Source organism: Tachysurus fulvidraco, chromosome 21 (genome assembly GCF_022655615.1).
Source record: "Tachysurus fulvidraco isolate hzauxx_2018 chromosome 21, HZAU_PFXX_2.0, whole genome shotgun sequence".
NCBI lineage: Eukaryota > Metazoa > Chordata > Actinopteri > Siluriformes > Bagridae > Tachysurus > Tachysurus fulvidraco.
The window spans coordinates 15488388-15500799 of NC_062538.1; the positions used below are offsets into that span (position 1 = coordinate 15488388).

At 40.2% G+C, this 12412-nt stretch overlaps 1 protein-coding gene across 2 annotated transcripts; it reads left to right on the plus strand.

Annotated features, from left to right (window-relative positions):
• The first annotated feature begins 734 nt into the window (after positions 1-734).
• Positions 735-11813, plus strand: LOC113663967 (torsin-1A-like). 2 transcript variants are annotated; one of them, XM_027179511.2, is made up of 5 exons: positions 735-1343; positions 3944-4209; positions 5437-5612; positions 6207-6334; positions 10187-11813. In XM_027179511.2, exons 1-5 carry the CDS (start codon positions 1157-1159, stop codon positions 10429-10431), a joined length of 1002 nt encoding a protein of 333 aa, XP_027035312.1. In that variant the 5' UTR covers positions 735-1156; the 3' UTR covers positions 10432-11813. The 2 variants fall into 2 exon arrangements, with proteins under 2 accessions (XP_027035312.1, XP_027035322.1); XM_027179521.2 differs by lacking the exon at positions 735-1343 and adding an exon at positions 1767-2055.
• The last annotated feature ends 599 nt before the right edge of the window (positions 11814-12412 follow it).

The following is a 12412-nucleotide window of genomic DNA, read 5'->3' on the forward strand; positions in this document are numbered from 1 at the left end:
TATAAGCGATCCAACCAACGATGTTTGCACAGCGGACGAAAAAGCACCCAAAAAAAATCCCATAGAAATTAATGGGAAATTCCTAAAATTCCTTTAAGCTTTAACACACGCAGTGTGCACAGAGCTCAGGCACAGCTCTCTTCTGTGCTCCTATTGACTGTAGATGTAAAGGAGACTCTCAATGCATGTAACTATCAACTCCACACTATCAATCCAATGATTCCAAAAGTATTGGCCCCCAGTCAATACATTTACCACACATCTATCTATCTATCTATCTATCTATCTATCTATCTATCTATCTATCTATCTATCTATCTATCTATCTATCTATCATTCAACCTTAATAATTGCATGTACTGTTCTATGCAGTATAATAAGTAGAATCCCATAACGACTGCAGTATTGACATGAAATGTCCAAAACCTCAGTAGCCACTTTTCACCAAAAATATTGGCACCCCACCGGGTATTCTGGTGACGGCGCTCGACACCACGTGACGTCACGTGTAGCCCCGCCCCCAAAATAAGCGAAATCAAAATTAGCACAACATGGACATGTCATATATAAAAACACTCAGCTCGATGAGGGGAACTGACGTCACGTGTAGCCCCCCACCCAAAATAAGCGAAATGAACATGGACATGTCATATATCAAAACACTCAGCACGATGAGGGGAACTTGCCACGTGCAAGCACCATTCACATGTTCTTCATGAAATGGACATTCTAGTTTATTAATATTGTTTTCTTTAACAGTAGATTTCGAAAAGAAGTTGTCCGAATGCAGACGTTGCCATAGTAACCAATCCTCGCTTACTTTTGGTTTGCTTTGTAGAACACAATTGAAAAAATATTATGTTCTTGAATTAAGCTTGATTTGCGTCTCAGCTTTTACACTCCCGTTATTTCATTAGGTGAAAGGTGACAGGTGCCGAAGTCCATTTTGGTGTCTATTTCAGGCAGGTTATCGGTTAGAAAACAGGACTGTGTGACTGATATTCACCATTACATCACTATTGCATTACCAGAGGGACCAGGAGTCACAGCAGGTCCTCTTAAAACCAGTATAAACCGGTATATCGTGCAGACCACCTGAAAGAGAAAACCTCCTTAAACCACACTGAATCGATACTGGACACAGAACAGACACAACATGCGGACAAGATGGATCATAGGATGGAGTTTAATGATCATGATGGCGGAAGCGTTGGAGCCAATCTCGACCAGCCTGGCTGTTGGCATTGCAGCTGCTCTAACAGGATTTTTAGCTCGGTATCCAAATGTGTTGTATTACTTTCAGGAGTGTTGCAGACCAGAGTGGATCTCCTACAATAAAACAGGTGTGTAAGGTGTGATCTGTCTGGTATATAAGGGACGTATGTGTTTATTAAGAAGTGTCTAGTATTTCATAATTGTTTTGGATGTCATGACTCAATAAGACAAGCAGATATATATTTTGACCTGATATACCCCATAACATGTTATAAACCATGTTTTTATTCGCAAAGACGTGTTTAAGATCTTCATGTACATGCTGTAGTTAGAGAAAATACACATTAACAATGTTTTTTTTATTAAAGTTTAGCATTTAGAAGGTATTTTTGTTTTCAGTTGTATGACTGAATACAAGCTTTGTCATATTTTAAATGTTTATTTTATAACTTTCTATTTAATAAGTCTGTATTTTACACAACATTTCGTTATTTTGCTCAGTTTTTGTGTGTGTCGCGTACAAATTGCGTCACTGACCGTTACGAGTTTTGTCGCATGAAAGTGACGTTGTTGCACGGCTAAGCGGAACTATTGGTTGTCGTTAGAGACGATTCCCTTTTTATTTTGCTAACATAACAATCTGTATGACTTGATTCACAATGAAAGAAAGAGCCTCATTGGTGTTGTATTTTATTTTAATACCGAGCGTTATTGTTCAGGCTTTTGAACCTATAAGCACAAGCATTCTGACAGGCGCTGGTGTGGCCGCACTGGGAAAGAAACTGTACAATTATTTAGTGGAAACATGTAATGAGCACTGGGTCGGATTCAACAAGACTGGTAAGAGATCATGTGTTTAAATTATTGTCTGTATAAAGGTTACTCATTAGCGGGAGGTTTTTCAGGTTGTTAGAATTAATTAATCTTTTTGTTGTTGTGTGTTGTGGTGTTATTTCGTTGTGCTGTCCTGTCCTGTCCTGTGTTGTGCTGTCCTGTCCTGTCCTGTGTTGTGCTGTCCTGTCCTGTGTTGTGCTGTCCTGTGTTGTGCTGTCCTGTCCTGTGTTGTGCTGTCCTGTCCTGACCTGTGCTGTGCTGTCCTGTGCTGTGCTGTCCTGTGCTGTGCTGTGCTGTCCTGTCTGTATTGTGTTGTGCGGTGCTGTCCTGTGCTGTGCTGTGCTGTCCTGTGTTGACCTGTCCTGTGCTGTGCTGTGCTGTCCTGTGTGGTGTGGTGCTGTGTTGTCATGTCCTGTGTGGTGTGGTGCTGTGTTGTCATGTCCTGTGTGGTGTGGTGCTGTGCTGTCATGTCCTGTGTGGTGTGGTGCTGTGCTGTGGTGCTGTGCTGTCATGTCCTGTGTGGTGTGGTGCTGTGCTGTCCTGTCCTGTGTGGTGTGGTGCTGTGCTGTCCTGTCCTGTGTGGTGTGGTGCTGTGCTGTCCTGTCCTGTGTAGTGTGGTGCTGTGCTGTGTGGTGTTGTGCTGTTCTGTCCTGTGCTGTGCTGTGCTGTCCTGTGTAGTGTAGATTCTCTTTCCATTTCCATTTACATCATTTGGCAGACACCTTTATCCAGAGCGACATACAGAAGTGCTTAAGTCTCTATCATTGGAAACATTAACTCTGATTAACTTGGTTACAGACTTAAGATACCATGAGTTTAAAACATTGTTCAACTTTTTTTTTAATGCAGCAAACAGTGAAAGAAGTGCTTGTTGAAGTGGTTCATGAATAAGTAGATCTTCAACCGTCATTTGAAAATAGTCAGTGTTTCAGCTGTCTGGACCCCTAGGGGAAGTTCATTCCACCACCTTGGTGCCAGAACAGAAAAGAGTCTTATTGTATATTTACCTCTTACCCTGAAAGATGGTGGAACCAGTGGAGCAGTGGTGGTAGCTCTGAGGGTGTGGGGTGCAGTGTGAGGAGTGATGAGGGCTTTGAGGTAAGACGGAGCTAATCCATTTTTGGGTTTGTTAGGCCAGCATCAGTGTTTTGCAGCTACCAGAAGCCAGTGGAGGGATCGCAGAGGGGTGGGGTGCAAGAACTTAGGCAGGATGAAAACAAGCCATGCAGCTGCATTTTGGATCATTTGCAGAGGACGAATTGCGTTCATAGGTAGACCTGCCAGCAGTGAGTAACAGTAGTCCAGTATTGTGATGGTAAGAGACTGAACAAGTACCTGAGCAGCCTGTGTGGACACAAATGGCTGAATCCTTCTAATGTTGTAGTGAAGGAACCGACATGAGGGAGTCACATTAGGCCCCCCCCCCCACCCCCCCCTGAGATTTATGCCCATGCCTGGGGATGAATCACTTGTTAAGGGGTTGAATCACCTGATCCAATTAAGAAACTAATCAACAATACTTAAACTTCTACATCGATCAGACATAATATTTCAGCCACTGACAGGCGAAGGGAAATTGTTTTATCTCCTTACAATGCAGTGGAATTGGCTGCAAGTAAACAGTCAGTTCTCAAAGCTGGTGTGTTGGAAGCAGGAAAAATGGGCAAGTGTTAGGAGGCTCACTGATGTGCTCGGGATAATGCACTCTGCCATACATCAAAAATTGTTCAGAAATGGTTTGAGGACTTGTAGCACAAGATAGTTATAACTCCTGAAAGAACAGAACAGAGTCTTGATGCATACCTTCCTTACCCTGACATATCTAGTGCTCAGCATCATCATCTCATCATCTAGTGTGTTTTTGCTTAATGGCCAATCCTTCTCTTGTTCTCAGGTCTTGAAGCAGATCTGGAGAGCAAGCTGTTCGGCCAGCATGTAGCATCTCGTGTTGTCCTCAAAGCTGTGTCCGGCTTCATGAACAACGAGAACCCGAAGAAGCCCCTCGTCCTCTCGCTGCACGGCTGGACTGGCACAGGCAAAAACTTTGTCAGTCAGCTAATCGCCAATAACATTTACCAGCGTGGAATGTCTAGTGGATTTGTGCACTTGTTTACTGCCACAGCACACTTCCAACATGAAGCAGAGCTGGAAGTGTACAAGGTACTGCATGATTTACAGCCTTTAATCCTGACAGACAACACTATAAGCTATAAGTGTACTAAAAATGTGTTTTGAAGAATCTCTCTTATCTCTCTCATATTTTTCTGATCATTGTTGAGTTTGCCAGTTTATTAGATAAACGTATACACTGTTACATAAATCCTTTTATATTTAGATCAGTGAGAATCTGGATAAGACGGGTTGTGCAGGATTGTAAATCTTCAGGCTTGTGCTGAGAGAATTGTGTTGCTTGTACATCTCAAACCTACACAACATGGTTAAGATTAAGATTCATTGCTGCTGAAATGTGCATGTAAAATGTGCATGAAATGATGATGTGTGCCGTATAACATACTGTGTCCTGTTTTTGAATTTGCACCTGATTTGTTGTGTCCATTTTCAGCATTGTATGTCTTTGTCATAAACCAAAAACAGTTATTGGTTTTCTATCTTCAAAGTAAACAGTGATATCAAACCCATTTCTGCTCTCTGAGATGCCTCAAGTGCTTGTTAATAAGCATTATTTAAGAACTAATCATCAACATTCTGTGTAAGGTTTTCCCAACAAAAACACACCAGGAGTGACTGACTCGTTTTATATGAGACCTGTGGTCATAACCTAATTCACTTTATATTATACAGTTAATACTGATAAATTTTATATATATATATATATATATATATATATATGTATGTGTGTGTGTGTGTGTGTGTGTGTGTACTATGAAAGTGTACTATGTCTGTGGAACAAAAAACAACTTATGGGACGGATATATATATATATATATATATATATATATATATATATATATATATATATATATATATCCGTCCCATAAGTTGTTTTTTGTTCCACAGACAGAATGGAACACCAGTAAAAAAAAAAAAAAAAAAGGGTTAGTAACTGTGGCGAACATGGTGCACATGGCGATATAAAATGAATTTGTTACATCATGACCTTTACCTTTCGTCTTATCGTGATTGATCACAATATTCTTATTATTTAATCCGAAATATCATGTTTCTACTTCTTTTCACCTATGTGTGTGTGTGTTTGTGTCTGTCTGTTTGTCTGTCTCTGTGTGTCTGTGTGTCCGTCTGTCTGTCTCTGTGTGATCTTTGTGTGTGTTTGTGTCTGTGGCTGTCTGTGTCTGTCTGTCTGCCTGTGTGTCTGTCCTTCTCTGTCTGTGCCTGTCTGTGCCTGTGTGTGTGTGCGTGTGCATATAGTCCCAACTGCAGCAGTGGATTAAGGGCAACGTGTCGGCCTGCCCTCGCTCCATGTTCGTATTCGACGAGATGGATAAGATGCACCCAGGCCTGATTGACAGCATCAAACCATACTTAGATTTTTACGAAGTTCTAGACGGAGTCTCCTACCGCCAGGCCATCTTTATCTTTCTAAGGTCTCTAACATCATTGTATAGAACTAATAATTAATTGTACATTTAATTACAGTAACAAAAAATGTTAGCTTCTAACGTAGTGACGTTACTGTTGGCTGCAGGGTCTGGATGGATTTAAGCAGAACATGAGTTTTGATGAGTCGGGGGGTGGGGGTGGGGGGTGTTTGTCACAAAGACAGAATAAAGTCTCTTAGCAGGGATTCATGTTCCCCATGTTCATGGCACTTTTAACAACATTAACAGGGTGCATGTGGGAGACTGACCTGTACCTGAACACGCTAAATAGTTTGATCAGGTTACTTATAATGTAAGATGCTGGAGGTTCTTGTTTTTGATATTTTCAGATAGTGCAGCTCGCTTTGCTTCGAAAATCCATTCAGATTGCTGTCATATGATGCTGAACTGTTTTAATGGTACACATAAATAAGTACAGTACTGGACCAATACCAGTAATAATCTAAATGCATCCCTACAGTATTATCTGATTTATTTGTATTACAGTATTATCAGATTTAAAAATGTTTAATCAAAATAAACTGTTATCAAATCGAACAGGTTTAATGCCCCTTTATGCTCTCTTTCTCTGCTCCATAGTAACGCCGGCGGTGAAAACATCGTGCAGGTTGCGCTGGATTTTTGGAAAGCAGGAAAGGAACGAGAAGAGATTGAGCTGAAACATTTGGAGGAAGCCCTATCCCTGTCTGTGTTTAACAACAAGAACAGTACGTAGAGAAGGTTTTCCTATTAACTTAACTTAAGTCTATCTTTGTGTCTATCTTTAAGTCTATCTTTGACAAAGCTACAATAAAGTCCAAGAGAACTGGCTGTGACTCTAAAGCTGCGTTCACACACACAGTGACTTTATCACTACAAGTCTCCAGTCGCTGTTACTGGTTGTCAGTGATACTGTTGATCTTAATAGTGATTAGATTTCTTGCCCCTAAAACGAAAGGAGGGATATACCCCAGTGCAAACAGCAATACATGTTTACAATTTAAACTCCTTTCTAATCATCACCGGACTTGCTCATACCACCGGTAGTCACCAGGTCTCGTTGAAAATCGAACCATCTCTGGTCGCTTTGCTGCTATCAATGCGAGTCGCTGTACGTGTAAACGTAGTGTGTACTGGCTGTGTGTACGTAGCGTGTCATGAAAATACGTGGTGTCTGGCTTTGTTTCTCTCAGGAGGCCTGTGGTAAGATCATGTTGATCAATCATCAGATTTAAGAGTGTTACAGTCTGTGATATGCTTATGTAAAGACAGATCCATTCAAAACATTGAGCCTTGGTTTCAGCCGTAATGTATTGCACAAGAATTTTGTTGGAACTCAGAGAGCCCCCCCCTCCAAGTGGACATATCCCAGGGGTGAATCACAGCCAAATTAATAGTCAATAATAGTAATCCTTCACCCTTTAAACTAAAATAATTAGACTTTATACTAATACTATATTTGAATAATAAGTAGACTTTCCAGACCTGGATGAGAATGAGCAAAACTCTTTATTGGTGCTGATCAGCCGCTGCTTCCATCCCCATGCCACCCAAAAAGGTTCCCCCTCCCTAGAAAATCTCTTCACTATATACCCTGGCACCTTTAGGTGCCGTCATACCTTCGTACGTCATTATCCACCTGACCTGTCTGACTTTTCTCCTGACTTTACAGCTTAGCTTAGTAATAGTGCAGTACACTTATACTAATCAAACAAAACGTAATCATAAGTCAAATACCACTAATATATAATCCAGTTGATTCTGAACCAGAAGGATATTTTAATCAAAACCCATAATCCTAACCTATGATCATAAACTTATGTCATAATCATATTCTAAATCAGAACTCCTATACCATAGGTGATAGAGTATCATCATTGATCATTTTATAGGGAGAGATGCGATTAATGTAGTATATGTATGTGTGTGCAAATATCTCATACATACATAGGTTTATGTGTATGTCATGGTGATCATATATATATATGTATATAGGCGTATACATACAGGCGCATATCAGTAGAAATCATATACAGACAAAAAATATACAAAAAAGACAGAGAAAAATCATTGTAGCAGGAAAGGGAGATTGGTCCGCAAGACGTGTCTTCTGTGTGATACGTGACAGGGAAGAGTACAAGAAGTTCTCTGGATCACATTCTTAACAACAGTTTTGACAACGCAGCATATTTTGTGCGTTATAAAGGCAGAAGTAAGTCGGGAAAAAACTAAAGGCCAGACTTGGTTTTCGGTAAAAGGGCAGACTTGTTTTTCGGGGAAATGAGGGACAAATTGTAATTGTTGACAATACACAAATACACATGTGCACATAAACAATTCAGTACACATATACACATGTACCGGGGGGCCCCCCAGCCCTACCAAGCAGACCTGCCTCGCCGGACAGCGGTATCTAGGGCTAACGCGTTTCCTCCACCTGCCCGTTCTGCCCCGGCAGTGAGTTATATAGCACCCACCCTGGCGGTACACCGCAGGATTTTTTCCCACCTGCCCGTTCTTTCCTTTTGCATTGTTGTGCGCAGCAGCTCAGAATTAGTGCCGGCTACTAGCAACATTCTGCTTGTCTATGCTTGCAGCTAGCAGAGCACCTCAACTCCAAGTCTGATTATTAGTCTAGATTACCCTTTAGAGACATATTGTTAGTTATGGAAATATACTATATGCTATAATAATAATAATAATAATAATAATAATTATTATTATTATTATTATTATTATTGTGTCCGGGGCTGTGGGCAGGGCTATTATTAGACATAATAATAGCCCTGCCCACAGCCCCGGACACAAGCGGTTCTTAAGACTAAACCAGCAACGTTTTGGTGCTACTAAAGAACCACTTTTCCTGGTTCAGAGCCGTTGCTTTGGCGGTCGAAACAGAAAGAACTGGTTCTAAATTAGGCTCTGGCTCCAAACCAGAACTCAAACTGCCTCGGTGGAAAAGGGGCATTAGAGGACAAATAAAGCTGGGTGTCGTCAGCATAGCAATGAAAACTGATGCCATATTTCCTAAGAATGTTACCAAGGGGTAGTAAATAAATAATAAATAAAACAGGGCCCAAAACAGAGCCTTAAGGGACACCAGCTTTAACAGGTGAAACATATGATCTAAATTTTTTAAGTTGAACAAATTGAGTGCACCCAGAGAGATAAGATCTGAACCAGCCAAGAGGGATACCGATAATTCCTACAGAGAGTAATCTATCTTAAAGAACTTGATGAGAAACCGTATCAAAATTCTGCCATTAAATTGAGTAGAATAAAAAATAGTAAAAAGTCTATTAGTAATTTAATATTATAATTTAGTAAATGCTATTGTTGCCATGTTTCAATGAGACAAAGAAAGTCAAACTTACTGTCATTCAGGAGATCATCAATAAGAGTCCTTTGTTTGTTAAAGAGCGAATATTAAATAAACCAAACGTAAGATCAGTTGTACCAGATTCGATGCTAGTAGTGCGGGCGACATTGGCCAGCACACTGTGGTCGACAGTCTGTATTGATTTCTTTGGTGGGCGCTGAAAGGATGACCAGAACAATCATATTGGACCAGTGTCATCGTCGATATAATTCCGTTGTGACCCACGATGGATGTACTTCTGCCACGGATAGTAGATAATATCCTGGTGCGATCGAAGGGTCAGTGGTGGTTCAGTGACACGGGGTCACAATGAAAAAAGTTTTGCCGCACTAAATTGAAAAATCGATGTCACTGGATGATGAATAAAATAAAATATAATCCACATGAAAAGTCGGCTAATCCACATTGTTGAATGCAAACTACAGGGTAAATCTGAGAGAATGGAACGTCGTCAAAAGCCACGTTAGGAAGCGTAAAGTTAATCAGTTAGGTGCAGAGAATCACAGAGCTGCTGATTCCGTCTTTGGATAAAATAGTGCCAGTTGATCCTTTAGTTAAAACCGAGTTGCTGATTTCCCTCTGTTAAAACAGAGCGTCATTGGAGGCCGTGTTTGGAAGCGTCAGGTTGACCAGTGAGTAGAGATCACTGAATCACAGATTTCCTTAATTAGGTTATAAACGGTCATTTGAACCGGTCATTTGAACATGAGTCTTTAATCCTTGTAGTTAAAAATGACCAGAAAAAGGCAACAGTAATCAAACATTTAAAATAAACAAGCAAACAAACTTAAACCATGGGGAGCAGCGGCAGCAGTACGAGCCAACGTTCACTCCGGAAGTAAATATTTTCTAGTAAGTATTGTTTTTTTTCCAGAGAATATAGCATATATAGAATATAGCATATATAGAATATAGCATCATAAACAGTAAGGTAAGTACAGTGCCGTCTCTTTATTCATTCTGAAGTCAGTATCATGTATCCCTATGCTACATGCAATTGCTTTATCAGTGAAGGTAATCCATCAAACTGATAGTTAGTTTTAGTGAGTTCTCTGTTGGTAACAGACGTTACCATTAAAAACACTGTTCACATAAACGTGATTTAGGCAAGTACAGAATTTTTCTGTGTTTGTAAGCTTTAGGTTTTTGGAGGAGCAATAAACATTCTAAAACATTCTACCCTCCTTGTCTGTTTTACCAGGTGGTTTTTGGCACTCAAGTCTAATAGAAAAGAACATGGTGGACTACTTTGTGCCCTTCCTCCCCCTGGAGTACAAACACGTTGTGCAGTGCGGCCGAGCTGAAATGATCAGCAAGGGCCATAAACCCAACGAGGAGGCTGTGGAGCAAATGGCTCATGACATGAGCTATTTCCCTCGTGAAGAGCGTGTCTTTTCCGTGCAGGGCTGCAAGGTTATCTCCAGCAGGCTGAACTTCTACATCTAAAAAAAAGAAGGAGAGGCTCGATGCTGTGTGTACTGTTCCTGAAGAGCTGCAGTGGGTTTGATTTGGAGGAACATTATCTAAGCAGGAAGTCCACCTGAACACTAATCTGATGTCATGCATCACATGTAAAAGGAGCGAGCAGGTTTTTTTTTTTAACTGATTGCAATGGTTTATGATATTTCTGTTTTTAACATGAATCAATGATAAATGATGCAGGCTTGACTCCTTGTTTTGTTAAGGAGGATTCAGGTCTCATTACTGATCTGGTGGCAGTATGAATGTGTTTGAATCTTAAATGGTCATTTTTTTTATGACCGTATGTTGTGCATTGTCATGCACTAGTAATGAACAAAATACTTTCAGTTGGCATAATTTTTATATGTAGAGTGTATATATAGAAATGACAGCTTAATGTCAAAATCCTGCAATACCTGCCAATAACACCATTTTGTCAATGTCACTAAAAACCTTTTATATTTTTGCCATCGGTGTCCAGCTCAGTGGATCGATTAAATAAAATAGATTGTATTTTTAGTTGGAATTAATTAGAAGCAAACCTAGCAGCTGTACCCAGTTTTCCAGACATCACTACAGGAACTGTTTATTTTTGCAGTGATGTTTTAAGTATGTTTCACTTATTACAATCATGCTTCATTTGACACACAACAACTTAGATAGAAGAGAAAATGCACTGAAAATGTTTTTGCTTTTTGGGCTACATGACGGTTTGATGATCCACACTTTCACACTGAACATTTTGCGTTCGTTTGCAGACATCAGATGAACTGATCATTCCACTTTGATTACATCCACTAAACCTGATAAACTTGATCCTATTCTTTACTGGTGTTCATGAGATTTTCCTTATTGTGCAGTTTACTTGGAGTTGAGGTGCGTCCTGGGAGCGAGATACTTAGAGAAGTGGACATCAGTCCCATTACTTACACCTATTGTCTAATTGAGTAAATAATCCACCTACAGCTAGTGTACATATGTATATAACCAGAGTCTACAAACCCCAGACAACCATCTTGGCCATAAGACAACCATCTTGGAATTCTCCGGGTTACGTTCTTGTGTGTCTGCATGCTGAGAGCTTCCAATGAGGTCAAAATGTTGCAAATGAAATGATCCATTCAGAGTCTTTTATGGAAATGTCTTATTATGGTACTGGTTTAGAATGTACGGGAACCCTGACAGTTGTGGATGTAACTAGAACTATCTTTCTCCTTTCTTCACCACTAGGGAGGTAGAGAACATGCACAGGAACTCATCAGTGAGTACAAGTCAGATTAGTGATGGGTGATGCAGTCAACATGTCTTTTTTTAATGTATTTTTTTTTAAATAATAAATCTTATTTGTATCACCAGACTTATCTATATCACCCGACTTCTGTTGCCACTGCTTGATGCATTGACACCAACATTTATTTATTGTGATAAAATAAACTCCATTTGTGAGGCATTTTGTACAAGCTGCCATGGTCGGATAGGAAAACTTGGGCCCTGACATTCATGTGAATATTTATGTTATGTCTTTATGTTAATATGCACCAACATTCAACACGTTGTAGACGATGTTCATGGAATTGGTAGTGCCCTCTGTCAGCAGGATACTACACCATGCAGCGTTTGCTCAGGAACAGTTGGTGCATCGATGCAGCATGTAGTGTACAGTATATACAGGTGTGTAGTACAGAAGTGTGCATTCTGAACACATGCTTTTGTTCTGATCACACGACCGTGCACGGTTCCGCTCTGGTCACTAAATGACTGAGTTGATGTGCAAACCTCCAAAGATATCGCATACCACTGGCTTCCAGCATTAATACATGGTGAGATGTCTTTACATGCTGTTACTATGACAGTGGAAATAAGACCGAAATCATCATGCTTCATCTGAGCAAGGAACGCTAGCATTTTTCATTCAAAAGCTTCTTAGACAAACCATGCCAATTTTACCTAAATTATATCCTATAAA

Excerpts from the sequence above, each read along its gene's own strand:
- LOC113663967 (XM_027179511.2), top strand. The coding sequence starts at position 1,157 with ATGCGGACAAGATGGATCATAGGATGGAGTTTAATGATCATGATGGCG. Across the intron at positions 1,344-3,943 it reads GATCTCCTACAATAAAACAG|GTCTTGAAGCAGATCTGGAG; the intron begins GTGTGTAAGGTG and ends TCTTGTTCTCAG. Across the intron at positions 6,335-10,186 it reads TGTGTTTAACAACAAGAACA|GTGGTTTTTGGCACTCAAGT; the intron begins GTACGTAGAGAA and ends CTGTTTTACCAG.